A 27,799-nucleotide genomic window follows, 5' to 3' on the forward strand; every position below is an offset into this window, starting at 1 on the left:
AATTTTAAAACATTTTTAGATTTGTAAGGATCAATGAGAATGAATGACCAAGTCCATGAATTTGAAGAAAAAAATTTTACAGCACCTATTTACCTTCAATCACCTACACGGCTGTTTTTGGAATGTCTCCACTTACGAACTGTGACAAACAGTGAATTTGGGTACATAAGCATCATAAAAGATGAAAGAATATTGTTATAGCACCTTTTGGCAAAACGGGATACTCCAGGTTTTTGTCATAAAAATTTTGTGTAATGAAATCCTGTTGAATGACTACTCAATAATGACATGACGACTTAAAATGCCACATTCCCTTTGTGTTTTTAGAAATACAGTGTTCATCAATTCTGCAGTGTGAGGAAACTCGTGTAGGAAAGATTGCTTATGTGACCAATGAACTGCCCGTCACCCTTAGAGACCGGAGTGCAGTGTGTGTCTTTTTCTGGTTTCTGTGACGCGCCTCAAATGTCCTCTATCAGTGTTCTTCTCTTTTGTCATTACGGGTGGAAAGTGTAAAATCCTGAACTCTTAACTAACTAGATGTTTTTTTATATCTTCTTATAAGACGATTATCAATACTTTGGGCAACGCAGGATGGGAACTAAACGATGATGTAATAGTGATTCATCTCATGCATCTTCAACAGTATCGTTCTCCCATTTTCTTATCATCTTAGTCTTGTGTGACATAATTGGAAATAATTGGTGGGTAATATAAAATAATTTTTATGATGACATAGCAAAGTTTTTCAAGATATAGAGTAATAAATCCATCAAGATCTCAATGTATTTTAGATTTATGAAAGAATCCAATGACTCCACATAGTGATTGCAAGAGAGAATGAATTTTATTCCATTTTTAGAGGAGAAGGGAAGGAGAAAGAGGGAGAGAAACACAGATGTGAGACATACATCCATCTGTTGCCTCTCGCTACTTTTTTAAACAATTAAATTTCCTCATTGTTCCTTGGAAGCCCACTTAAAAAAAAAAGCCAAATTATCATCCTTCCAGATAATTAGAACTGCTCATAAAAGAAACTCAAAAACTAAATCTGGCTCCTGCGACTTCTGATGGGATACCAAGAGTTAAGTCTTTGTTCTGGCGACTGCACAGCTCAGGGGCTGCGGAGGGGCCGGGGGTGGGGAAGCCGTGGACGAGGAGCCAGGGAGACCCTTTACAAATGGACTGTTAGACTGAGAGACCAACATGTCAGGTGTGCCCAGTAGTCACAGGAAACTAGGACATGGGTGTCACCAGGGCCATGAACCCGGTCTCCTCTCATTCAAGGAGGTCCCCAAGGGATTTTCAGTGGTGGAAATGATGCGCCCCCTCCTTCTAAACCGCGCCTGGGCTTCTTTCAACACGCATTTTCCCAGATGAACAGAGCCAGGGTGAGGCTGCATGGGGACAGCAGGCTGTGGCGATAGCTGGACCCGGGCTGGAGTCTTGGCTCTGCCACCACCTACCAGCTCGGCCACCTTAGTGAGCAAGTCACTTGTGAGTGAAACAAGACAACTCTGAGTCTTGTTTTCTCGTGTGTCAGGGGTGGAGGGGGGAGGCAACAGTACCAACTCACAGGTGTTAGGAGGTGGCAGACCAGGAAGCTAATGTAGCGTGTTCAGTGGGAGCCTTGTCCTAGGCACTGAGGGACGCAGGCGAAGCTGACACCTCTCCTGCCCTCTGAGGGCATCCTTTGGGTGGGTCCGGAGACTGGAGGACAGAAAGGCCTGGCCACAGGTCAGGAGACAGAAAAGGGGCAGATACAGAAGTGACACAAGAGAGTGGTAAACTCGGGGTGGAGGGTATCAGGTCTGCCCAGGCAGCAGGAAGGGGCCTCAGCACTTGCATGGAAGAGCTCCGGGGGCACAAACGGTCATAGTAGGGCAGGTGGTGCAGTCTGCTTAGCACATAGGAAGCGCCTGCCCAGGTGAGGGAGAGCTTGCCCTGCGTTTGCCCCTCTATTTTCCACTCGGGCTTTCGAGGGAATAGGTAAATAATACAGTGGTTTCTCTGCTTTGTCCCGGGTGTTACGCCTCGGGTCGGGGCAGGCAGGCTCTGAGGAGCTGGGCCTCCAACTATGCCCCTCCCCACTCTACCATTATCAGCTGTGTCCAGATGGTCACAGGCTGCCTTATCTGGGATAATCAGAGGGCAGGAGTTCAGCTGGGACCTGGGCCTTTGTGCCCAACTGTGAAGGGACAGCCCCAGCTGGAAAAATCTTCCAGACAGGGCCCTGGGGCTTTGGGAGATGGGAGGGATGTGGGGCTGGCCCTCTCCCGAAGGGCAGATGACAGGTCCTCAGAAGGCAATCTGAATGCAAATGAGGGGAGCCCCAGACGCCTGGCCTCTCCTCTGGGCCTCAGAAATCGGGCACAGAACCTGCACCACTGAGCCTCTGCCCCACAGAATCTCTGTGGCCTCTTCCATTCCCGCTCTCCCCTGAGCCCCGCCCCCCCATCTTGCAGTCTTATGTGCTGTTTCCAGAGCCCCAGGCCCACCCAGGTGCTTACATCACATCTTGTGCCCCCCCCATTGCTATGGATCTTGCAGGTCTAGAGCCAGGCTGGCTGGGTTCTCAGAGGCCTGTGGCTCTGGCACCCACCACCCAGCTGCTGCCTCAAACCCCAAGGCTGTTCGGTTTTCTTTTTTTGTTTCAGCTCCTTTCATGAGCTGGGGGGCCCCACCTGGGTGGGCCCTGGCTTCTAGCACTGAGCCTGGATCCAAATCCTGTTTTTAAGGTCTCACCACAGAGACTGAGCCCCAGAGCTCAAGCTTCTGCCTTCCCTGGGGTTTCACAGTGCCGCTGTGCCGTCGTTGCTGGTCCTTCTACACGTTTGCTTACTTGCAAGCCTATGCCTCTGTCTGTCCCCGCTCCGTGTTTGACTCTCAGGGGCTGTTTAGAAAGACAGGGACCAGAGGGGAGAGAATTTCAGGGGAAAAGGAAGGATTCACAGGAACAATTATAAAGGACACATGGACAAAAACTAAGGGGGAGGGAAATGGGAGGGAGGTGGGGGATGCGGGGGGTGGGCTGGGATGGGAGTAAAAGACAGAAAACTGTACTTGAACAATAATTAAATTTAAAAATGCTTAAAAAATAGCAAAAGCAGGAGGAAAAAAAAAAAAAGGAAAGAAAGAGCCGCCCTGACCGAAGTGCCTCACTGATCCTGAAGCTCCCGTCGTGGGCTCTCAGTGTGGCCTTGCCGATGCCCCTTGTCTTTTCAAAGCAGTTCCTTCTTTGTAAAGTAGCAGATATTAATAATTAGCTTGCTGAAAGTTACAAGTGTCGATAATGTCAAACTGAAGGACAGTGATGGCCACCAGGAGGACTGTGGGAAGTGGATGGGTCTGGGCATAGACAGGGGAGCTTACAGCGGCATTCGTCACGTTCTGCTTCTTAGGCCGGGTGGTCAGGACACACATGTTTTATTATGCTCAAACTGTACAAATATATAAACATATGTCATGCATGAAATACTTCATAATTTTAAAAATGATGTCCACACTGCTATTGTGAAGGTAAATGAGGTACCACAGGAAGGTGCTTTGTAAAGAGTCAGAGCCAGGAGCAGGCACTTCTCCAAGCAGAGCAGGCTTGAGCTGGAGCACAGAGCCAGCCTTGGAGCGAGGCTTCATCTCTACAAGAAAGGGAGTGACCGGGCCCGCGGCTGTCTACATGGAGGTACTGTGAGGAAAGCAGAGCCGTGAGGCTGAGTTCTTCCTCCTCTCTCCACCCCACCCCCCGCCCCCGGCTCAGGCGGTCCCAGTCCGAGTCACCCGCTCAGGTTCCAGATGATAGTGACGCAGCGGTGCGAGCTGGTGCAGCGCAGCAGGCTGGGCTTCCACCTGCCCACTGCTGGGGTCAAAGATGAAGACCCTGCCTCCCCCCAGATGTCTGTACCAGGGCCATAGGCAAACATGGTGCCCAGAAGGCCCCCCACCACGTAGATGGTGTCCTCAAGGGGGATGGCCTCCAGACACCGCTGTGAGGACGCTGGTGACCGCAGGCTCCACCGGTCCTCCTGGGGGTCAAAGCACTGCAACTGAAGGGCCGGGGGTTTGGCGGTGGTGAAGCTCATCCCCCACCTGCCCTGCTGCCCATGCACGCCCACCTCCCTCAGTCAGCACGGCTGCTTCAGCACAGAATTTGCCTCTGTCTGCCAGGCCTGAGACAGTGCTCGGGAGGGTAGAGAAAACCCACGGTCCTTGCCCTCACATCTAGTTCCACCTTCTGTCTCCTACCCCTGGACTGCCTGTGTTGAGAGCATCCTCATCTTTCAAGGTACAAAGAGAGGTCTTCATTTCAGGAGAGGGAGGTGTCCCATCAGTGCTGCAGAGGGGCCTTGGAGCAGGCCCCGTGTGGAGATGAGTTCCTGCCTGTACACAGTCAGTCCACCCTCGTCCCTCTTCCCGGTCCTGATGAAAATCCAGCTGTGGTGTCTTGCACTCACATTGCTATAGCCGTCTACACACCTCCCGGTCCTGCAGGTGTTTAATAAGACACCTCTCACAGTTCCTGAGGCCCCACACCTGGGCCTGCCTGCTCACCTTTACTCTGCTTCAGCTGTGTATCTAGAGACCCCCAGAGGGGCCTAAAACCAGTCAGCGCTGCGTGGGTGCTAACGGGGCAGCTCGGCCAGGGGAGAAGGGGTCGGGGGGAGGGAGGGTGAGTGACCCTGGTTTGGAAAGATTTGGGTCCCAGGACCACCAGCCCAAGCGGCTGTCAGGGGAGGGAGAGAGCTGCCATTATGAAGATTAATTTTTATTCACAAAACGCCTAAATATTCAACAGAAAATTGGGTTGGTAGACTGTAGTTCATCCACCCAGTGGCCATTACACCGCTGCTGGAATGATGGCCGTGAAGAGTTGCTAAGCAAGGGCAAAGTGTTTCTACTGATAAAAGATACAAAGCAGAATGCAGCCTTGTCCAGGCGGCTCGGGTCGTTCGTGCGGTTCCAACACGCCGAGGTTGCAGGTTCGATCCCCAGACAAAAACTGATTTTTTGCTCTCTCCCCTCCTCTTTCTCTCTCAAATCAGTACGTAAAAATTAAAAAACATTTTTAAAACAGAATGCAAACTTTTACTAACAGTAGGAATGCAAAACTAAGACAGAAAAGCAAAAGTCAATTCAGAGGAAGCCTGGAGGCAATGTACAAAAATATTAATAGCAGTTCCTTAGGTGTAAAAATTATGGGTGATTTTTCTGTTTCTCTGTGCTTTCTAAATTTTCAATAACGAGTGTATTTTTTTTGAATAGCCAAAAAAACATTTAACTAATCCCACTTTTGCCCTCACATAATTTTTAATCTATGACACTGTACGGCACCAGCCCAAACATCTGGCCTGGCTCTGCTGCTGAACCACCGTGTGACCCTGGGGTTACGTCTGAACTCTTCCTTGCGCCTAACGTGGGGCTTACTCCTTAGGGCTGTGGATGAGATTGGGAAAATGGACGAGGACAGGAGAGCTCCAACACACGGCAGGCCTCCAGGCCTCCAGTGCCTTCTCCACGCCCACCTTGTCTCTGCTGACACAGTCCCGGCCAGCACCCCCGATCACGGAGAGCCGGGCGGCGGAGGCCACCACTGCCCAGCTCACGGCCTCTGGGAGTGGAGCTGCGGCCGCCTGGGTGGTGGTGAAGGGGTCATAGCACTTCACGCTGTGCAGGCGCTGCCGGCCATCGAAGCCGCCCATTGAGAACAGCTTAGTGTGAGGACAAGCCCCCAGAAGCTGCCCGACCCCAGCACAAGGGCTGGACCCAGCCAGGGTGAATCCCACCACTGCCACTACCCAGTCACTGACCCCCCCAGTGGATTTCCTCTCATTAGCTGGGGTGGTGAGATGGGTTTCCAGAATGGGTACCGAGTATGGAGTTGATCTTTAAAATACTTGGCACCAAGCTCATGCTTAATGATAGCTAGTGATTAAGGGTTTGCCTTAAATGAGTCTAAGCAGCACTTACATTTGCATTTCTGAGTTGGGGGTGTAGCTTACAAAGATAACTGGCAGCATTTTGTGGAGATTTTTTTGGTCTTAAGTGGCAGAGTCAAAATTCAAACCTATGCTGTTTGACCCCGGAGCCCACATCCTCAACCCCCAGGCTGTACTATTACGTGCAGCATTAGCCTTACGATGTGACCTTGGGCAAGTCCTTTTCTTTTTTGAGGCCTCAGATCCCTTCTTACAAGACAGAAGGAACCAGAGGGTCCATCCACAGACCTGAACCTCGGGCCCCTAGGCAGCAGCTGCTGCCTGTCCCTACCTGCCCCTGCAAGGCCGCCATCCTGTGCCCCCACCTGCCCTGTGCAGGAAGGCCGCCTTGACCCAGGTGTGCAGATGGGAGCTGAACATCCACTCATCATGGCTGCTGATGTGGCCTCCTGGGGAGAGAGAAGCAGCCGCTGCCCCCGGAATCCAAAGGAAGGATTAAGAAGAAGGACTTCCTCCTGAGCCTGTAACCCAGAGAATGTGCTTTTAACGAGTGGTGGGAAGGTCTGAGTTAGGACAGTGGGCACAGACTCTTGAGGGGAGAGGCCTGTGAGATTCAGAGGGAAGGAAGTCATCTTCACTGGGTGCCTTGCGGTGGAGCACCAGGCTCTGCGCCGAGGGAAGCGGGGGCGGGGGGGCACTTTAGAACTCCACCGAAGGTAAGAGTACAACAGGTGCCCAAGGCAAACATCAGGAATGCGCCGGGCAGAGAAAGCAGGGCCACCTGCACTGGGATGGGAAGGGTACAGGGTGACCCAGTAATTCTGTCTCACTTCTGCCTTCACCTTCGTGACTTCATGTCTGTTCTCTTCCCTTCATGAAGTGTTGGGATAACTGTACCTAGTTCACAGATGGGAAACTCAGATGAGGCATAAGACAGACCGGGAACGACCTGCTGAAGATGGCATGGGTTTTCACTGCCGGCACACTGATGAGAACCAGAGCTTCCAGCCCCACCTGCCCGACACTTGTGCCAGTGACAAAAACAGCCCACTCCATGGAGCCAGGCCCTGGGGGTGCAGACTGTGGTCTCTCCCTCCCTCGGCCTGGCTGCATTGGGGTTCCTGACCAGGGACTCACCTCTCAGGAGTAGTGGCCCCATGGACAGTCCTGACTGCACCCCTCAGCCTGAGTCACATCTCTGCTCTGTTGCCCTTGCCTCAGTGTATTTCCAGCGGCACCTAGCAGAGGCCCCATCGTGGCCTTGGTTAAGCTGTCAAGTGACACAGTGTGGCCTGGATGGTCCCTGAGGCCTTCCTGTCTCATTCTTCAGCTCTTCCCCCTTCCCAGGAACCGGAGTGCAGTCTACCCAGGCCTGGACTCAAAGCCTCCCTGATCTGACTCCAGACTCCCTTTCCTGCCTCACCTGCAGTGGCTTCCCCTCCTCTCCCAGATAAACTCAGCCTGTACTTCAGAGCCCTGAGTGCCCAGGGCTCCTTGCTGCACACTCCTGCCTTCATGCCTTTGCCTGTGCTGTTGCCTCCAAGGTGGGCCAGACCCCCTGAGTGGGAATTCAGCTCATCTGGGGACTCTTGAGAGTTCCCGTCAAATTCTGCCTTGTGATAAAGTGGTCTGTTTCCCCCTCTCAGGAGACTCCAAGTGAGCAGGGACTGTGTTTTATTCTCTAGTCTCTAGGGCCTGAATCGCCGGGAGGACACCATCTGTTGGTATCACAGCGCCTCCTAGCTTTGTCAGTTTTGTGACCGGGGAGTAATTCATAATTTCTCTGAGCCTGTCTTCTCATATGTGAAGTGGGGTTGTAGAGAGAATTAAGTAATTAAAGTAAGCTGCTTAGCATAGTGCCTGGCACATAGTAGGTTAAAAATAAGTGATTAATACTAATATGAATTGAAGCAGACTTTACTGAATAGAGGGTGGAGTCACACCAGTGATTGGCTCTGCAGGACTACATACCATTTCAGTCAATTACTAGGTTATGCAAAAAAACCTCCACCCCCGCCTCCCAGGTGGAGGGAATAATGAAGAGGCGGTGCTAGGGGGCGATGAGCCAATCCTGTGGGGCTCCCCGTGCAGCCCTGTTCTCACCTGAGGCAAATGTCATTGCGGAGAGTACAGGCGGTGAACACTGAACGCACGTAGCCAGGCAGGCTGGGCAGTGGGGTCCAGCGCTGGCTCCCTGGGTGGTAGGCATCAGTGAAGGGCAACTTCAGGAGCCCCTTTCGGTCACAATCGCCAATGACCACGATCACTTCAGCTAGGACCATGAGCCTGGCATGGGGGTAAGTCCAACATCCATTGGTCCACACCCAAGTTTTGGTCCTCTCTTACCCTCTCACTGACCACACTGTAGGGTCCTACTGCCCTCTCAGGCCCTGCTGTCCCCTCCTAATCCCTGTGCTGGACTCTGTCACTTCCAACTTTCCCTCTGGCTATTGATGGGATGAAGGTCACTAGTCCTTACCCCATTCTACCGATGTTTATGCTACAGAAAAACAATCTTGACCAAGTCCTTAATCTTACCTAGAAAAATCACCTGGTTTAGTCATGTTTTATGAGTTTCTTTCAGCCAAACTAACAACGTTGTTGGGAAGCAAGATCTCAGATGCTTTTCAGCTGGTTCAATCTTTAGGGCAGTCCTGTCAGGCAGGACTCCTTTCACAGAGGAGGAAGCAGGCTACCAGACTGGCTTGCCCAAGGCCACGCAAGCCCAGATCTGTCTGACACTAGCCCATTGTCCTCACCCTTTCTGACATCTGCCCTAATTCTGCGGCCACCCTCCTATAACCATCTCCTAACCCACACTCTAGTCACCAATTCCACTGAACCAGGCTACACACCCTTTCCCCCGCAACTGGTGCCCTCGGGCTTCTGATCCCACCGGAATCTCCAAACCCTTTAGCCACTAGCTTCCTACCTAATTCCTATGACAGATATTGGGCATCTTCTTTGTGCCAGGTGCTGTGCTTAGTATTGGAGACACGGCGAAAAACAGAAGACCCCCCTTGTCTACTGTCCCTGGGAGGATAAGGGAGACCACACCCAAAGTCTCCCAGTACAGTGTTCCAGGCGCTGCCTAGAACACAATCCCTTACTAGTCTGAGGTACCAGAACCTACAGGGTGTTTTCAAATCCCCCTTGAGTCCCAGAGGGACAGTACAAGACCTATATATACAAAGAGAGAGTTCAAAATTATGAATGAATGGGCAAGAGGAAAATCACATAAGGTGTGAGATCTCTGAATCTTCCTAGTGGCTGTTAACTCCTGAAGGGCAGAATGCCCAACACCAAGTTTATGAAATGTTTGTTGAATGAATGAATGGATTTCATTCAAGAGATAGGACTAAAGAATGACGAAGGGATGAGTGAGTGGTTGAAGAAAGCAAGAACAACAGAAGCCTGGGAGCTTGGGGAATTGGGGGTTGGCATATCTTCGTGGCCGCGTACACAGCGCACTGGCCTCTCAACCCAGGTTGAAGCAGGTGCCGGCCTCGAGCAGCAGCAGCAGGCGGCACTCATTGCAAGCCTGCAGCAGCTCGTTAGCCTCCACCTTCTGCAGGAAGTAGTCGGCGCCAGCAGGGGCAGGCGCACGTGCTCTGGCAGGCGCCGCAGCTGCCCGCGTCTGCCCAGTGCGTCGTGACGCACCCACCGCAAGGCCGCCTGGAACGTGGCCTCTTCGCGTGCCACGCTCAGCGCCGGATGGGCCAGCAGCGCAGCCACCTCACTGGGAAGTGGCCTCACTTCCCAGCTCCGGGAAGTCCACGTGGCGCACCACTTCGGTGAGGGCCTAGCGCAGCAAGAGGCTGCGGCGCTCGGCCAGAGAGGGGAGTGAGAAGGCCGCGGCCACGCGGCGCTGCGCCAGGCTGTCGGCGGCTCGCAGGCCGTCCTTGAGGAAGGGCGCAGGCCTCGCGCAGGCCCCCCACGCCCAGCGGTTGGGCCAGTTCCAGCACAGCGGCCTCCTGGTCCTCGGCATGCAGCCGCACGCCCGCGCCGTACGAGTAATTGAGCACCATGCCCAGCGCCCGGCATCTGGGGCACCATGGGCACCACGGCCGGACCACCCTCTAGCCGCCAGGCTGCGGAAATAGGCGCTGCAGGCTCCAAGGGCGGCTTGATGCCATGGATAGTCGCGGCCACCAGCGCGCAACATTATGTCCCTGAGGGTGCCACTCCAACGGTAGGCGTTGAGCGTCTGCAGCACGCGCTGCGTGTGGCAGGACCCAGGGCACGGCGCCTCAGTGCCTGGTTCTGACTCCTCCAGCAAGGGGGCCCTCTGGCATCCTGTTGGGTAGAGAACACAAATAGCGTCGGAAAATCCACTGGCTGGGGAGAGGGCAAGAGGTCCCTCATCGCAGGCAGGAGTGAAAGTAAGTAGTGTGCTTTTAATTCACTCATTCAGTTGCTCTTCCTTCCACTCTCCCACCCAGGTTCCTAATGGTCCTTACCAGGACCAAGTAGTCCCTGCCTGCCTGAGGGGTTAGGCGCTGCCTTAGCTATAGCACCTTCTCTCCCACTTCAGCCATATTGCTTCTCCAATTTGCGAACGCTGTTTCCTATTAGTATTGACACGAGACAGCTGGCACGCTTTCAATGGGGTTAGTTTGAGGAGAGTCTAATAAACGAATGGTTTCAAAAATGTAGACAAAAAAGAAAAGAAAAAGGAGTGTACACAGTGTTTAGGGACTCCCACAAGGGACGCAGCAGTGCCATGTTGCTGCCAACTCCAGGGAGTCTTGACCTCTCCCAGGGACTGAAGGGGCTGGGCTGAGAGGCTACTGGAGCCTGTACAAAATATCTGTGTAGGGAAGGGTACCTCATAGGAGCTGGAGCCTTTGGTCAGGGAGTTCAGGTGATCTCATAGACACCCAGTGTGTGCGGAGGGGCATAACGCTGCCTTCCTCTCTCACCCCACCCTGTCTCCTGCCCGTCTTCTGTAGATGCTCCCCACTGACCAAACCGGGTTGTTTCGTTGACTGCTGGCCCCTCCCCCAACACACAGTCTCTGGCCCATAGCACATGCTCAATACCTGTTCGAGGCAAGTAAGTGACTATTAAACAAGTATGGATGGAGAGCCTTTTCTGTGCCAGGCAGTGAGTAAGGCAGTCATGGTTCCTGCTCTCCAGGAGCTCATAGCTTGGGGTGGGGTCCCATGAGGAGTACAGAGTATTAGGGGACCTCTTAGAAGGGGCACTGAGCTGGGAGGGGAGAGCCAGGGAAGGTGCCCCTGAGGAGGGGACCTTCAGACTGAGGCTAGGTAGAATTTTCCAGAAGAGGAAGGATGTCTGCAGCTGAGAAAACAGCCCGTGCAAGGGCCCAGGGGAAGGAGAGCATGAGGTTGGAGCCCAGGCTAAGGGGAGAGTGGGCCCCTCTGTTCCAAAAAACCACAGTGGAGAAGTGGAGATGGGCTCCAAGGACTGCTCCAGCCTCAGCATCCAGTCCCCGTGTGACCTGTGCAGCTCACTCCCCTTCAGTTTCCTAATTTGAAAAGGGGTCACAGTGCCTATTTCACAGGGTTGCCGTCACTTTGTGACTCTTAAATGGAATCGTGAAAAGTGCTACGTGCATAGTACACACTCAACAGTGTTCTTCACCTTGCTTTTACTTAAGAGGAAGGATGAACACTTAGTTGCTTTTTTGTATGTACTGTTGATCCTTGCAACCCTGAAAAGTTTTCTTTACAGCTGCACCCTCTTCTTTTTTAAGTTTGTCCTGTGGAAACAAGGACACAGAGGGAACCTGCCTTTCAGAGGCTGCTGTGAGGATCACAGGAGGGGTGTTCATGAAGGCACTCTACAGACTGAAGGGTGGGCTGGGCCAGTCATGTTTTGCCCATTATGAACATACAGCCTCTGCTTGCACACCTCCAAGGACAGGGAGCTCACTCCTTTATGTGCTAACTTACTCAAGGGGGTCATAGCTCTGGCCTCTGCCCCTTGCCTCTCCCTTCATTCTCCTGATCCCAGGTACTTGCTCTGCCCTGGAGATCGGATTTGCCCACTTCAGCCTGCCTTTGACTGCTTATGCCTGGGTCATACATCATACTGGGGGTGGATCCCCTGCCTCAAAATCATAGTAAATGAGCTCTCTGGTGGGCAAGGCCCTGGGAAGTCAGCTTTGCCCAAGTAGAGGGTTCGGGCCCACACCTGGCTCCAGACTCTCAGTACCTAGGAGCTCAGCCACATTGGCTAGATGGGGGGCATGTCCCAAGGTGCAGCTGGACCAAGGTGCAGCTGAGGGATGTGAGAGAGGTTAGCCGAGTGTGCTGGTTCCATTCCATTCTCCCTGAACAGAGAAAGCAGGCACACCGAGCTGAGAGAGTAGGTCTCATCAGCATGAGGAGGGACTTTTCCCTGCAGAGATGTCCCCAGGCACAAGGGGCTGTCTGAGGGAGTGCCGGCGTCCTCTCCTGGGGGGCACACCAGTACTTTTTTATTCGTTCTGCAGCAGTCTACTGCTCTGGCACTATGGACACGCGGGGACATCGGAAATGGTTTCCACCCTGGGGACTCCCATTCTGGGGGTGGCAGGATGCCCAGTTGGGACACGGAAGGTCGGGATTCCAGGCAGGGCCTGATCCACCATTCTCTCATTCCAGCCAAGAGTCTGGGCATCTCAAGCCATAGGTTCTGATGCAGAGTGAGGGACCCAGCCCCTAAAAGTTGACATGCCACCCTGACTCTTTTTCATATCCACTCACACAAACATGCTTAGATTTGTAGACACCACACAGCTGGGGAAGCCCAGCGTTCTATGCAGTTACCTGGCCACGCCCTCTCCCAGGTGCCCTGCAGCTGCTGCTCTTGCCGGGACCACTCTTGTCTGTCCTTCCATCAGAACCCCTGGCAGCCTGGGCTCCAGTGTCCCTGCCGCTCTGCTTGGACTGTGGCTCAGGTTCAGCTGCAGGAAGACAAAGGCGGGAGTAAGAATGGGATTGACTCTGTGTGGCTCCAAGGTCTGCGTGCCTGGGCTGGGGTGACTTGGTCCTGGCTCTGCTCTGGGATGGTGCACACGTGTGAGGGTGGTGGTGGAGGCGAGTGCCTCTGCTAGGAGATGGTGTGCGAGCTGGCAGTCGTGAGCATTCAGGTGTTCCGGAGTGCCTGTGTGGGAGTGTGGGGGTTCGTGGGACTCGGGAGCTGCGTGGCATCGGGGTGAGCGTAGCCTTGTGGCTGCTGTGCGACTAAGAATGTGGCTGCCTGGCTTGGAGGTCTGGGTTTCCCTCCCACCCCTGTGTAACTGTGTTGTGTCCGTGCTCCTGCTTGTAGCAGATGTCACTGTGGGACTGTGCAGCTGTATATATGCCTGGTGTGTCCCTCTCTGTGCCTCTGTGGCTGCTCATTTCTGTGTGTGACAGGGCTGTGTCTCTGTGGACAGTGTGTGCACAGGTCAGGGGTCTGTGTCTGTGGACCATGTGGCGTGTGTGACAGCCCGGGGTTCTCTGTGGTATGGTACGAGTTGAGGAGGTTTTCACTCAACAGTGGACCCAACTTGGAGGAGGGCATAGCAGGACTGGCACAGTGGTCTGGACAAGCCCAGCTGGGGCAGAGAGAACGAGGCAGCTCTGGGCTGGCCTGGCCTCCTGGAGCCAGAAGGAAGCAACTCCATAAACTGGCGCCAGATCATTTGTTGCCTCTACACAAGGCCCTGGGCCTGGTCTTCTTGGGGTGGGTCAGGAGATTTGGCCTCATGGAAGAGGACAGCATCTTGGGAGGCAGTTGCCTTGACAAGAGCCCCATTGGGCCTGGGGCCCCAGCGGCCTGTTCCTGGCCGTTGCCCCACAGCCCTTGGCTAGCCCCTCCCCTGGCCCTGGCCTTTTACCACGAGAGGAGAAATAATCCAGATGCCTGCTCTGTCTGAAGGAAAGCCTTGTGCCATGAGGAGTGATGGAGGCCGGGGTGCTGCAGGAGCCCGCCCTGGCCAGGCTCAGGCAGGCCCAGTCTGTGCAAGGAGCTGTGATGGGAGGGGTTTCTGTCACGGTGGCCAGGTGCGTGTCCTGAGGCCTGGGCATGGAGTGTTCCGTGCACCCCGTTCAGAGAACGGTGTATCCCCCTTCTGCCGAAAAATAGGATGGTGCGTATTGCTCTTTGTTGATGTGAGAGATTCAGGCACTTTTTACAAACTATTTATTTAGTCTTTATTCCCATCCTTTACCCCTCAACTCATTGGCAACCATCAGCTTGTTCTCTATATCTTTGAGTATGTTTCTGTTTTGTTTTGTTTATTTATTTGTTTGACGTTTTCAAGATTCCACATATAAGGGAAATTATAAGGTATTTTTCTTTGTCTGACTTATTTCACTTAGCATAATCCATCCATGTTGCTTTAAATGCAAACTTTATTCTTTTAATTGCTGGATAATATTCCATTGTGTGTGTGTGTGTATGTGTATCACATCTTTCATATCCATTCACCTATAATGGACACTTAGGCTGTTTTCTTGGTTATTACTGCGAACACTACAATGAACACAGGAGTGCATATATCCTTTCAAATCAGTGTTTTTGTTTTCTTTGGATAAATACCCAGAAATGGATTCGCTGGGTCGTATGGCAGCTCTATTTTTAATTTTTTGCGGACCCTCCATACTGTTTCACGTAGCACCTGCACTAATTTAAAAGCCTCCCAGCAGTGAATAAGGGTCCCCTTTCTTCACATCCCGGCCAACACTTATATTTGTTGTTTATTGAGCATGGCCATTCTGACAGGTGCGAGGTGATATCTCATTGTGTGATTTTAAAAATATTTTATCAGTTCTTTTGTTTTTTAAGATTTTATTTATTTAATTTTAGAGAGCGGGGAAGGGAAAGAGAAACAGAAGGAGAGAAACATCAGTGTGTGGTCGCCTCTTGTGTGACCCCTTCTGGGGGCTTGGCTCACAACCCAGGCATGTGCCCTGACTGGGAATTGAACCAGCAACCCTTTGGTTTGTAGGCCAGCACTCAATCCACTGAGCTACACCACCTGGGCTATCAGTTCTTTAATTTATTTATTTATAAATTCTTTTGTATTTTTTCCTTTACCATTTGTCCCCCCATACCTGCTTCCAGCTTTACCCACCCTCCTCCCCCCACAGCAGTATGGTTTTAATTTGCATTTCCCTGATTATTAGTGATGATGAGCATCTTTTCAAATGACAGCTGGGCATCTGTGTGTCCTTTTTCAGAGAAATGTTTACTCAGGTTCTCTGCCCATATTTAAAATCTGATTTTTTTTGGTGTTAAAGTTGTATGCATTCCTTGTATATTTTGGATATTAGGACCTTATGGAATGTATCATTTGGGAAGATCATCTCCCATTCAGTAGGTTGTCTTTTTGTTTTGTTGATGGTTTCCTTTGCTATGCAAAAATTTTTTAATTTGATAGAGTCCCATTCATTTATTTTTCCTTTTGTTGCCCTTGCCTGAGGAGACATATCCAAAAAGATATTGCTAAGAGTTATGTCAAAGAGTTTACTGCCTGTGTTCTATGTATTTTATGGTTTTAGGCCTTACAGTAACTTAAGACTTTAATCTACTTTGAGTTAACTTTTCTATATGGTGTGAAAAAGTGGTCCAATTTAATTTTTTGCCGTATATCTGTTCAGTGTTCTCAACACCATTTGTCTTTACCCTACTGTATAGTCTGGCCTCCTTGTCGTAGATAAATGACCATACAGGTGTGGTTTTATTTCTGGACTCTATTCTGTTTCATTGATTTGTATGCCTGTTTACATGCCAGTACCATGCTGTTTTGATTACTGTAGCCTTCTAGTATAGTTTATATCAAGCATCATGATACCTCTAATTTTGTTCTTTTTTCTCAAGATTTCTTTGGCTGTTCAGCGTCTTTTGTAGTTCTGTATACATTTTAGGATTATTTGTTCAGTTCTGTGTAAAATGTCTTTAGTATTTTGATAGGGATTGCACTGAATCTGTAGATTGCTTTGCAGAGTATGGATATTTTACCATGTTAACCTTCCCATTCATGAGCAAGGTGTATCCTTCCATTTATTTGTGTTCTTCAGTTTTTTTCTTCAGTGTCTTATAGTTTTCAGAGTATAGGTCTTTCACACCTTTTTGGTTAAATTTATTCCTAGGTGTTTTATTCTGTTTGATGCAATTGCAAATGTCACTGTTTTCTTAATTTCTCTTTCAAATAGTTCATTATTGGTGTATAAAAACGCAGACCATTTCTGAATATTTATTTTGTATCCATCTACTTTATGAATTTATTTATTAGTTTTAGTAACTTTTTGGTAGAATCTTTAGGGTTTTCTTTATATAGTATAATGTCATCTGCAACTAATGAGAGTTTTATTTCTTCCTTTCCATTTCCGATGCCTTTTATTTATTTTGATTGTCTAACTGCTGTGGCTAGGACTTCCACTACTGTGTTGAATAAAACTGGTGAAAGTGGACATCTTTATCTTGTTCCTGATCTTAAAGAGCATGATTTTCATTGTGGGTTTGTCATATATGCCTTTTACTATGTTGAGGTATGTTTCCTCTATTTGCATTTTGCTGAGAGTTTTTATAAAAATTAGTTGGCCCTGGCTGGTGTGGCTCAGTAGATTGAGCACCAGCCTGTGAACTGAAAGGTCATCGGTTTGATTCCCAGACAGGGCACCTTGGGTTGCAGGCTGGGTCTCTATTTGGGGATATTTAAGAGGCAGCTGATTGATGTTCCTCCCTCTCTTTCTTCTTCCCTCCTCCTCTCTCTGAAAAATAAATAAATACAATCTTAAAAAAAAAAAGAAAAGTAGATGTTGGACTTTATCAAATGCTTTTTCTGCATCTGTTGATATTATCATGTGATTTTTGTCCTTTGGTTTGTTTATGTAGTATATCATGTTCATTGATTTCCTAATATTGAACTAGCATTGCATCCCAGGAATAAATTCCATTCCATCAAGGGGTATGATCCTTTTACTGTATTGCTGAATGTGGTCTGCTAATATTTTGTTGAGGATTTTTATTAAGGATATTGGCCTGTAGTTTTATTTCTCTGTATTGTCTTTTTCTAGTATTGGTACCAGGGTAATGCTGGCCTCATAAAATGAATTTGGGAGCTTTCCCTCCTCTTCAGTTTTTCGTAATTGTTTGAGGATTGGTGTTCTTAGTTGAATGTTTGGTAAACTTTACCTATGAAACCATCTGGTACAGGAATTTTATTTTGGGGGAGTTTTTGATTACTGCATCTATTTCATTAATAGTTATGGTCTATTCAGATTTTCTGCTTCTTCCTCATTCAGTCTTGGAAGATTGTATGTTTCTAGAAACTTGTCTTTTCTTCTGGCTGTCTAATTTGTTGGCATATAATTGTTTGTAGTATGTTCTTATACTCTTTTCTATTTCTATGGTGTCTGTTGTTACTTCTCTTTCACTTCTGATTTTAGTTATTTGGGCCCTCTCTCTCTATTTTCTTGATGAGTCTGGCTAAAGCCTTATTAATTTTGATTATATTTTAAAGAACCAGTTCTTGATTTCATTGATTTTTTTTGTTGCTATTTTTAGTCTCTATTGTTTGTATTTTCATTCTGATCTTCATTATTTCCTTTCCTTGGGCTTTGGGCTTTGCTTGTTTTTTTCCTAATTCTTTTAGGTGTAAGGTTTATTGTTTATTTGAGATTTTTCTTGTTTCTTGAGGTAGGACTTTATTGCTATGAATTTCCCCATTAGGACTGCTTTGTCTATGCCTCATAGATTTGGGGTTATTGTATTAGTATTTTCATTTTCATTTTCATTTTCATTTATCTCACAGCATCTTTTCACTTACTCCTTGATCTCATTGCTAATCCCGTCATTGTTTAGTAGTATGTTACTTAGCCTCCACACATTTGTGTGTTTTTCATTTTTCTTCTTGTATTGATTTCCAGTTCATCCTATTGTGATCAGAGGAGGTGCTTTATACGATTTCAATCTTCTTAAATTTTTTGATACTTGTTTTGTGGCCTAACATGTGGTCTGTCCTGTGTACTCGAAAACAATATATATTTTGCTACTTTTGGGTGAAATGTTTAAAAAAATACTAATTCCATCTGGCCTAATTGTCATTTAGGGCCACTGTTTCTTTCTTTCTTTTTTTAAAAGATTCTATTTACTTTTTAGAGAGAAGGGAAGGGAGGGAGAAAGAGAGGGAGAGAAACATCAATGTGTGATTGCCTCTCGCATGCCCTGAACTGGGGGCCTGGCCACAACCCAGGCGTGTACCCTGACTGGGAATCGAGCCCACGACCCTTGGTTCTCAAGCCAGTACTCTATCCACTGAGCCACACCAGCCAGGGCAAAGCCATTGTTTCCTTGTTAATTTCACTTTCAGTCTGAATGTGTCTTTTGATTTGAACTGAGTCTCATAAGCAGCATATAGATGGATCATGGTTTTTAATACATTCAGCCATCCTATTTACTTCTAAAGTAATTGATATGTATGTACTTATTGACATTTTTAAATTGTTTTATGGTGGTTTTTATAGTCCTCTTCTTTTTTTGTGTCTTCTGTGTGGTTTGCATTTTTACTTGAGCATTTTGTTTGTATTCCTTTTTGGGGTTTTTTCTTGCTTGCTTGCTTGCTTGTTTGCATATTTTGTAGGCTTTTGATTTGTGGCTACCATGAGGTTTACGTACATCACTCTATCTCTATAGCAGTACATTTTAAGCATTTAAATTTAAGTATATTTTATAAGGACTACATTTTTACAATGGCTTCCCTTCCATTACAACCCCTTACAACCCCTTCCATGGTTTATGTTTTTGTTGTTATTTTTTAGATCTTTTTGTGTTGAGTATCTCCTAAGTATGTATTGTAGTTAGAATTGAGTTTGATACCTTTTCTTTTGACCTTTGTAGTAGCTTTTTAGATGTCTGATTTACTGTATTTATTAAGTATTTGCCTTTGTCTGTTGGATTTTTTTCCCTTTCTCATATTTTCTTATTTCTGGTTATGGCCGTTCCTTTTCTGTTTAAAGAAGACCCTTCAACATTTCTTGTAAAATTGGTTTAATGGTGATTTGCTCCTTTAGTTTTTGCTTGGTCAGGAAACTGTTCCTCTTTCCTTCGATTCTGAGTGGTAACCTTGCTGTTTAAATTATTCTGGGTTGCAGGCTCCTTTCTTTCAGCACTCCAAAGAGGTCCTGCCACTCCCTTCTGACCAGTGAAGTTGCTGCTGATAAATCAGCTGAAGGCATTATGCTGTTTCCCTTGTATGTAACTTGTTGTTTTCCTCCTGATTCTTTCACTTCTGCCATTTAATTACAACATGCCCTGGTGTGGTCTCTTTGGCTGCACGTTGTTTGGGATTCTCTGTGCTTCCTGGAACTGGGTGTCTGTTTCCTTTCCCAGGTTAGGAAGGTTTTTTGCTGTTATTTGTCTAAATAAAGCTTCTGTTTCTTTTCTGTTTTGTTAACCAGATTTAAAATAAATATTTAATTAGGAATTCATTAGTATTTAATATTTTTTTCTAAATAAATTTTCTGTTCTTTTCTCCTTCTGGAATTTCTATAATGTAAATGTTTGAGCACTTAGTATTATCCTGGAGGTCCCTTAAACTAGCCCTCATTTTCTTTCTGCTTTCTGATTGGTTGATTTCCACTAGTTTATCCTCAGGGTCACTTACCTTTTCGTCTCTGTTAGATAATCTGTGTTGATTCCCCCTAATGGGTTTTTCATCTCTGCCATTGTATTCTTTAGTTCTGCCTGGTTATTTATTATACTTTCTAACTCTTTGTTAAAGTTCTCCATAAGTTCCCCTATTTCATTCTCAAGTTTGGTGAGCATCCTTATGACTGTTGCTTTGAATTTTTCTTCAGGAAAATTATTTATCTCCATTTCCTTTAGGTTTTTCTCTTTATTTAATTTTATTTTAAAATTAAATTTACCAGCGTAACACTGGTTGATACAAGTTTTTCTCTGGGGATTTTTCTTTTTCCTTCATTTGAGAGACATACTATCTTTTCATCTTCTTTTTCCTTTCTGTATGAGTTCAAATGAATTAGGGAAAATAGCGGTCTCTTCCAGTCTTGAGAAAGTGGCCTTATGTAGAGGCAGGCTGTGTGTGGACTGTCGGGTGACTTCGGCTGGCTGGGAGGGGCTGAGCGGGTGCCTGGGGCACACTGGGCACTGGCTCCGGATGGGAGTCCAGGTGCACATAGTAACGTCCTACGGGGTGTGCTTGCTCCCTTCGTTTGGAGCCAGCATGGGCTCCAGTGGTGTGTCTGGGAACTCACCTGCAGCAACCTTGCAGGCATGCCCGAGTGCCTGGACTGAGGCCCCAGTTACCCTGTGGAGGCGGAGGGGATGTAGACAATGGTATTCACTTGCGCCTCCAGCCTCAAAGTATTCCCATGGTTCCTGGAGAGCTCGCATGGCTCCCGCCGTTCTTCATACAGTCTCTCTCCTGTTGTACAGAGAGTGAGCCTGTGTAGAAGCAGCTTCTGTGCCTTTATGTGCCTGGTAGTTTGGGGGAAGCTAGTTGCAGCCGATTGGGTGCTTATGGAGCCTGGGTCACTGGCCTGCCAGGCTTAGCGGTCCTGACAGGGAAGCCAGGTGCACGTGGTGACATCCTCTTTTCCTGCTTTCTCCTTTTCGTTGGAGGGCTCCAGGCAGTCTTGCAGAGCCCTCCAAACAGAGCTCTGCCCACCCTGTCAAAGTGGAGCTGAGTGTAAACAGTGGTGGTCAATGGCTTCTCCAGCAGGGAGCATTCCCACGGCTCCTGGAGGGCTTCCACAGCTTCCCAGCCTCCTCTACTCGGTCTCTTTCTGGTTTTCAGAAGCTGCCATTCAGTCCTCAGTTCTCTTACAGGAGTAATTGTTCTCTATACTTAACGTGTGTCTTTGGTTTTCATGGTCGAGTACAGTGTCCTCCTACACCAAGGCTGCCTTGGACCTCTAGGTTCAGGCATCTTCATAGCTGTACCTGGGGAGGAGAGGCTGAGAGTTCATAGCCGGGGCAGGGGGCGGCCCTGGAGGGAGTAGAGGGTGAGCTCAGCCCTGAGGAGACGTCAGCCACTGAGACCAAGGGAGGGAGGGAGGAGTGTTTACAGGGGTGGCAGGGAAGTGGAGGGGACTCATCTTAGGCTGTCCTGTGCAGACACAGGGAAGACATCAGGGAGGTGGGGTTCTCAGTAGTAACTCCTCAGGTCGAGGGGCAGGAGCCCGGGTTGACCAGGGGCTAGGGCTCACCTGGCATGGAGACAGGCCCAGCTCTCTGCCCAGCTGGGGGTTCAGGGAGGAAGCGGGACTGCCCCTGCACTGGGGGTGAGGGGTACAGAGCAGGGCTCTGGTGGGGGTGGGACTCTGGCTGTTCTGCACAGCTTGCCCAGCCTGCTCTACCCTCTTCTGGAAACTCCAGGGTGTCTCGGGTTGCCCAAGTCTGGCCAGGAGCCCTGGACACTGTGGCCAGGGGTGCTGACTGGACTGGGAGGAGCTGGCATGAAAGGTCAAATTCTCACCTGGTGGGCCTGCCGGAGGCTGGAGAGGAGCTTGTTGAGGCACTTTGGGTGGGGCAGTGAACCCCACTCCTGACCCTGCCACTCCAGGTTTCACTCACACTCCCTTCGGCCCAAGGAGAGGTGGGGGGCTGACCCCTGAATCCTTCACCATTCCTGAGGGGCAGTCCTAGAAGTTAATGTGGGGGGCCCAGCCTAGCCTGGGGTTTCTTTTCCTTTCCTCCAAGAAGGTGGCAGAATCACTCAGACCCCAAGAACTCTACGCAGAAGACCCCTGTTTGGAGAAGAGACATGTCCCCGGGCTCCCGGGAAGCACCCTGTTTATTCAATGCTGGCTGGTGCTGGGGGTCGGCCCCCTGCCTTCCCCCTAGACACACCCAGGGTCACACAGACTCTTTGGACAAAGGTGGCAGTTACCGACCTGCCCAAACCCCACTGCTCGCCCCCTTCATGGAGGGCAGAGGTGCAAGGCCCAAAAGGCAGGAAGGGACATCTGACATCTGTGGTCCCAGGGGCTACATTGGGGCTCTCAGCCCAGGCACCCCAATGTGCAGGAATGGGGTGGGCCCACTTTGGTCAGGTCCAAAGCCTTGAGAAGTCCAAGCCCAACCTCCACCAGGGCGGAGTGGCATCTCCTGGCCTGTCACTCCCCAGGCCAGGGAGCTCAGAAGGCCTCTCTGTGGCTGTGAGGGGACCTCCTCAGCCCATTGCCCGCCCCTGCACTGGGCCCCGCAGCCCCCTACCCATCTGCCTCGCTGTCCCCAGCCGGTCACAGAAGGCACTCCCGCACTCCAGGGTGGGGGCCTGGGTGGGGTTCTGGCGCCACCCGTTCCCTGTGGCCTTGGATGGCCACCTCACCTGCCCGAGACAGTCTTCCCCACCGCAGTCAGGGGAGATATCCCCCATCCCAGGGCCGTTAAGGAACCTGCTGCCCTTCGCTGCTCATTTCTGAAAATGGCTCCTCCTCAAATCATGGGGCCAAGACTGAATCCCAAGCCCAGCAAGGTCTGTCCCCACCCTCCCACTGACATTCAGAAATGACATGCTGAGAGGGCAGCTTTAATCATCTTGGCCAAGGTCCGTCAGGCTCCCCCCACTGCAGGCCTCCTCGGCCACATGCCCACCCCTTGACCACGCCCAGACCACTCTTCCCAGGGGGCCCCTGCCCGGTGGCCACCGAGGTCCTGTCAGTCCGTGGATGCCCTGGGCTGCTGGACACCCGGGCACGGGGTTGAGCAGCCCTGAGCCTGCTCTTCTGGCCATTTCCAGCTGCTCCTGGGGAACGTGGCTCGGGCCCTTTCCCAGGGTGGGTGCAGTGGCAACGGGAGCCTGGTCAGGAGGCGTAGCTGCACCACTGTGGCCGGCTTTCCTCCTGAGTTGAGCCTCCTTGTGCTTTGAGACTCAGGTGAAGAGAGGGCTGCTGGGGGCAGAGGCCCAGCGCCAGGTCCTCGAGGCAGGAGAAACACGGGGAAGTTGGCCGCCTCACAGCACGAACACGTGAGCATCCACACCCTCCCCTGCCACGGGGGTATGGCACGGCCCAGCAGAGCTTCCAGATCGGGGTGCAAGGGGGGACCTCGGCAGGACCGGGCCCCAGTTCCCACCGTTCCCAGCAGAAGGATCCCCAGGCCTGCAGGGGCATCTGAGAGGCTGGAGTCCTAGCCCAGCTGGGCCTCAGGGGCAAGGGGGCAGGAGAGGCCATGGCAGACAAGGAGGGCTAGAGCCACTGAGGAGGCCGTGGAGCCAGCTCCCAGGGCACTCCGAGTCCAGACACGCTTCTGCCAGCTCTTTTGGGCTCCCTGGTCTCCACGTTAGGTCCAGCCTGGGAAGACAGGTCTTCAACTAGCGGCCACTCCGGTCTGTGAGGGTCTTGGCACGGCTGCCAGTCCCCCGGGGGTCCACTGGGGTGGTGGTGCTGTTGGAGTATGTGTCGTAGCTGTTGTCGGAACACACAGAGAGCTCGTCGGAGACCTCCATGCCGTCGCTGATCTCTGCTGGGCCAGAGGAGGCAGAATGTGAGTGGAGGCGGGAGAGGGCTCCCTGGGGGTACTGTGGGAAGGGCGGTCTGCAGCGACGCCTGGCCAGGCACTTGGAGGCTGGCGAGACCACTGGGTTCAGGTTTGGTGTTGAGCTTGTTGTTCAGGGCCCTGCTTGGTGTCCACTCTCTCCTGGAACACTTCCTTCTAGCCACCGAAAACCACCTGCACCCTCCCGAGCATGGCACGGTGTGTTTCCTCTCCACAGGGCCTGGCACCCCCTCTTCTGGGGGTGACCTCCCCATCAGTATCTCCTTGCCTTAAAGTCTGGCTCAGTTCCTCTCCTCTCTGTTACTGCAGCCTCCTGAAAGCCTCCCTGATTCCCCCTCCCCTGGCTGGGGTGGGACCTTCCCCTCGTCACCCTAGTCCCTGCTGCCCCTGCGCAGTCACAGCCTGTGCTGTCACGGTCTGTGGCCTCACCATCTGGAACACTGCAAGGACAGGGGTAACGTCTGGGCATCTGTGTCCCCAGGGCCTGGCACAGTTAGGACACATAGCAGAGGCACAGGAAAGGTCTGCTGAGTGGAGCTGCGCACCCCACTGAGAGGACGGGGGTTCCTCAGTGGGGTTGAGGGTCTCTGGGGAGGACCTCTCATCAACCTGGAGTGGGCAGGGGCGAGGCCTGGGGCTGACTCCTCAGAGCCTGCGCTCGGAAGGTGCCCAGTGAATGGTCTTAGGCGAGAGACCACAGGAGAGGCAGGGTCTGGATGGGCGGGAGCTGCCGGGCCTCCTGCCTTTCGTTCACTCCACCCACCCCTTCTGACTCCTCCAGGCTGGGCAGGGTGCGGGGTCTGGGGACCCTGGGTGCCTGGGGCTGGCCCCTTCCTCCAGGAGCTCTCCTGTGTGGCCAGAGGGCTATGGGAGGCCAGGGAGGCCCTTCAGCCTGGTCCTGGGGCTCAGGGAAGGCTCCTTGTAGGAGGTTTTCTGAGCTAAGGTAAGCCTGAATCTGTGTGTCCTAGGCACCTAGAGCAGCGTGTGGCATTCATCTGTTAGAGGGGCGAGTGAGGGAAGGAGCGAATGAGATGTTCACACGGTCCTTGATCCTTGGATCCAGCCTTCACAAAGCACAGTCACCCCCATGGGGCCTTTTTGCACTCACGCAGTGTTCACCAAGTACCCCTCTGGGCCGGGCATGGCAGTAACCCTCACAAGCACCCCGAGAGGGGGTGCTAGCCCACTTTACAGAGAAGAGTCTGATGCCGAGAGAGGTTAGACAGTGTGCTCCGGCTCACACAGCTAGCTGGGGTAGATCTGGGATTTGAAGTGTGCTCTAAATCTCTCCGCTCTCTCTGTTTCCACGCCCACATCCCTGGCCTGAATTACCGAGCCGCACACTAGGAGAATGTCGTGTGAACAGGAAGACGACCCTTTGCAAACCGAGGAGGCAGCATGGGCCAGATCTTCCCAAGCAGCCCTGCTGACCCCATTGTCTGGGACTCCCAGCCTCCAGAACAGTGAGACAACAAATCTCTGTTGTGTAGGCCCCCACTTTGTGGTTCTTTGTCACAGCCTGTGAAGACAAATCTGCCCCTGGCCCTGCTCTGCTTTCAGAATGAAGCCCAAGTTCCTGATCACACACCCGGGGCCCAAGAATGTCCCCTCCCCCACCCCCTAGCACCATCTTGGGGTGAGCCTGTCAAAGGCCCCTCCCCCAAGCCATCTAGAAAGATGTTTAGCTGTCGGTGCCCTGGAAGGCAGCACTCCCTCGCCACCTCTGACCACAGGTTTTTCGTGCCTGGGACGCCCTTCCTTCCCTCCGCTCTCCCAGCCTGTTTCACCCACGTCACTCCTTGCACAGAGGGTTCCAAAACCCTGCGCACTGGCCCAGGGAGCTCTGGCCACTCTCTCCCCCCCTGCACCCCACACTCTGGTTCAGCACCGTCATCTGTTAGAGCTCTCGTGATGCCCAGCTTCCCCTGTTCGCTTTTATAGCTGCCTCCTCCGCCAGACTGGGGATGTCAACCGGCCGGCGACAACGGGATGAAATCCATATGTGTGGGTCCCCGGATGAACCAGGCAATGGGGAAAGGCCTTCCAAGCAGATCCCCTGCTCTCTCTCCTGCACAGCAGCTTTGCCCACCACCTCGGGGGGCGGACAGTGAGCTGCAGGATCAGGAGTTGATGGCCGCACATGGAGAGTGTGCACATCTACGTGTGAACACACGCCTCTGTCCCTGTGTGGGCCCCGCCTGTATGTGCCATGTCCCTGCCGGTGTGTGAACGTGTGCGCCCCCATCCCAGCTGAGCCCAGTGCCTGGCTCAGCCTGTCTGCGGGGCTGCCCACCTGAGAAGATGAGCTTCTCCTTCATGATGCTGACGTCCCGGCTGCTGCGGTGCACCGCTGCACTCAGCATGATCTGCTCGGGGTTGTAGCTCCGTATGCCACCCAGGCGCCACCTGCGGAGACAGCCATGCACATCAGGACCTTCCTCTGGAGCAGGGACCCTGCCTATTCCCAGAGCCTCTCTGGGTCTGGCCCGAGGCCAGCAGGGCACTGGTCCAACTGCACAGGCAGGGCCCAGGGAGGGGCAGAGCTGGGGCTTGAATCGGAGCTGCCAATTCTCAGCCAGGGCTCTGCTGCCCCCTCTGACCTCTGGAGCCTGAGGTCTACTCCCCTTGCTCAGGAAGGTGCTTTGGGCTGGTTACTTGGTTGGTTGTGCCTCAGGTGCCCCCCCCATTATGCACCTGGCTCTCTCTGAATGGGATAAATTTGGGGCAGGGGAGGGCTTAGCAGGCATGACTCTGATGGCCCACCCCGGGGTACACACCCATCTTGGGGAGCCCCAGCTGATGTCTCTCCTGCAGCTCCTCTGTCATGACTGTGCTGAGTGAGCCCGGGGGAAACCCTGGAGGGGAGGGGAGGGGACACGGCTGGGCCTTGCTCAGAACTTGTCTTCAAAAGGTTCAGTGCCAAAGGCGTTGGAGTGACTTGGGGTGGGGGCTGTAGCTACTCCGGCAGAGTGGGGAGGCCAGGCTGCAGCGTCAACCCCTCTGATGGCCGAGGCAGCAAGGCCAGGGCCGGGGGTAAAATGAATCAAGTGGGCTGAGCGGTGGTGCTGCACAGGGTGTGCAGGGGCCCGGCAGAGCCAGGCACTGTGTTTCCCGCTGCAGTTCCTCTGAACTGAAGACTCGTTCTGTGACCTGGACAGAGGACTTACTGGGCCCCCCACTCCCACCAAGAGCAGTGGGGGTCAGCTTGGAAACAACCCCACCCCCCAGGGCACTGGGCCCTGCTGGGCTGGGGAGCCCAGACTCCACAAGAAATCAGTTGTTTCCAGATGGGGTCAGCACAGCAGAAGTGGACAGACAGATGGACAGGCAGGTGGGTGGAAGAACAGGGCAGACAGACAGTTGCAAAGCCGGGGGCAGGGGAGAAGGCAGCCCGTGCTCTAGCCAGGCGAGCACCCTGCGTGTGCTTGAGGACGGCCGCTGGGTCTCATTTATCACTGTGTCCCTGGCACCAGCCTGGGGGGGTGGTGGTGGTGGTGGGTGTGGGTGTGTGGTGGTGGTGTGTGTGTGGTGGTGTGTGTGTGGTGGTGGTGGTGGTGTGTGGTGGTGGTGTGTGTGTGGTGGTGGTGGTGGTGTGTGTGTGTGGTGGTGGTGTGTGTGTGTGGTGGTGTGTGTGTGGTGGTGGTGGTGTGTGTGTGGTGTGTGTGTGGTGGTGTGTGTGTGGTGTGTGTGTGGTGTGTGTGGTGGTGGTGTGTGTGTGTGTGTGTGGTGGTGTGTGTGTGTGGTGGTGGTGGTGTGTGTGGTGGTGGTGGTGTGTGTGGTGGTGGTGTGTGTGTGGTGGTGGTGTGTGTGTGTGTGTGGTGGTGGTGTGTGTGTGGTGGTGGTGTGTGTGTGTGGTGGTGGTGGTGTGTGTGGTGGTGGTGTGTGTGTGGTGGTGGTGTGTGTGTGGTGTGTGTGTGTGGTGGTGGTGTGTGTGTGTGGTGGTGTGTGTGTGTGGTGTGTGTGTGTGTGGTGGTGGGTGTGGTGTGTGTGTGTGGTGGTGGTGGTGTGTGGTGTGGTGTGTGTGTGTGTGGTGTGTGGTGTGTGTGTGGTGGTGGTGTGTGTGTGTGGGGGTGTGTGTGGTGGTGGTGGTGGTGTGTGTGTGTGTGTGTGTGTGTGTGTGTGTGGTGGTGTGTGTGTGGTGGTGGTGTGTGTGTGGTGTGTGGTGGTGTGTGTGTGTGTGTGTGTGTGTGTGTGTGTGTGTGTGTGTGGTGGTGTGTGTGTGTGTGTGGTGGTGTGTGTGTGTGGTGTGTGTGTGTGTGTGTGTGTGTGTGGTGGTGTGTGTGTGTGTGTGTGTGTGTGTGTGGTGTGTGTGTGTGTGGTGGTGTGTGTGTGTGTGTGTGTGTGTGTGTGTGTGTGTGTGTGTGTGTGTGTGGTGTGTGTGTGTGTGTGTGTGTGTGTGTGTGTGT

At 51.8% G+C, this 27,799-nt stretch overlaps 2 protein-coding genes across 5 annotated transcripts in view; both read right to left on the bottom strand.

Moving 5' to 3' along the window:
* Positions 1–3,772: 3,772 nt before the first annotated feature.
* Positions 3,773–20,167, bottom strand: KLHL35 (kelch like family member 35). Its single transcript, XM_053670731.1, is given in 16 exon segments — positions 3,773–3,840; positions 3,842–3,878; positions 3,881–4,043; positions 5,520–5,705; positions 6,265–6,305; positions 6,308–6,382; positions 6,715–6,719; positions 8,037–8,217; positions 9,378–9,515; positions 9,518–9,677; positions 9,679–9,844; positions 9,846–9,971; positions 9,973–10,008; positions 10,010–10,229; positions 12,710–12,773; positions 20,147–20,167. Coding segments are annotated over 16 exon segments (1,686 nt in total). The 3' UTR covers position 3,773.
* Positions 20,168–21,666: 1,499 nt separating this feature from the next.
* The window catches only part of GDPD5 (glycerophosphodiester phosphodiesterase domain containing 5), an 88,450-nt gene continuing 82,317 nt past the window's right edge, over positions 21,667–27,799 (bottom strand). For 3 of the 4 annotated variants that reach the window (XM_037131521.2, XM_037131518.2, XM_037131520.2), the window contains 2 exons: positions 25,687–25,799; positions 21,667–23,357 (listed from right to left, as the gene is read on the bottom strand). In XM_037131521.2, the coding sequence (XP_036987416.2) occupies positions 23,209–23,357; positions 25,687–25,799 (262 nt within the window). In that variant the 3' untranslated portion in view covers positions 21,667–23,208. The remainder of the gene's footprint in view (positions 23,358–25,686; positions 25,800–27,799) is intronic. The other variant, XM_037131522.2, reaches the window with a different exon arrangement.

The sequence above is a fragment of the Artibeus jamaicensis genome, unplaced genomic scaffold, assembly GCF_021234435.1.
Source record: "Artibeus jamaicensis isolate MK-2021 breed Jamaican fruit bat unplaced genomic scaffold, CSHL_Jam_final contig_64, whole genome shotgun sequence".
NCBI lineage: Eukaryota > Metazoa > Chordata > Mammalia > Chiroptera > Phyllostomidae > Artibeus > Artibeus jamaicensis.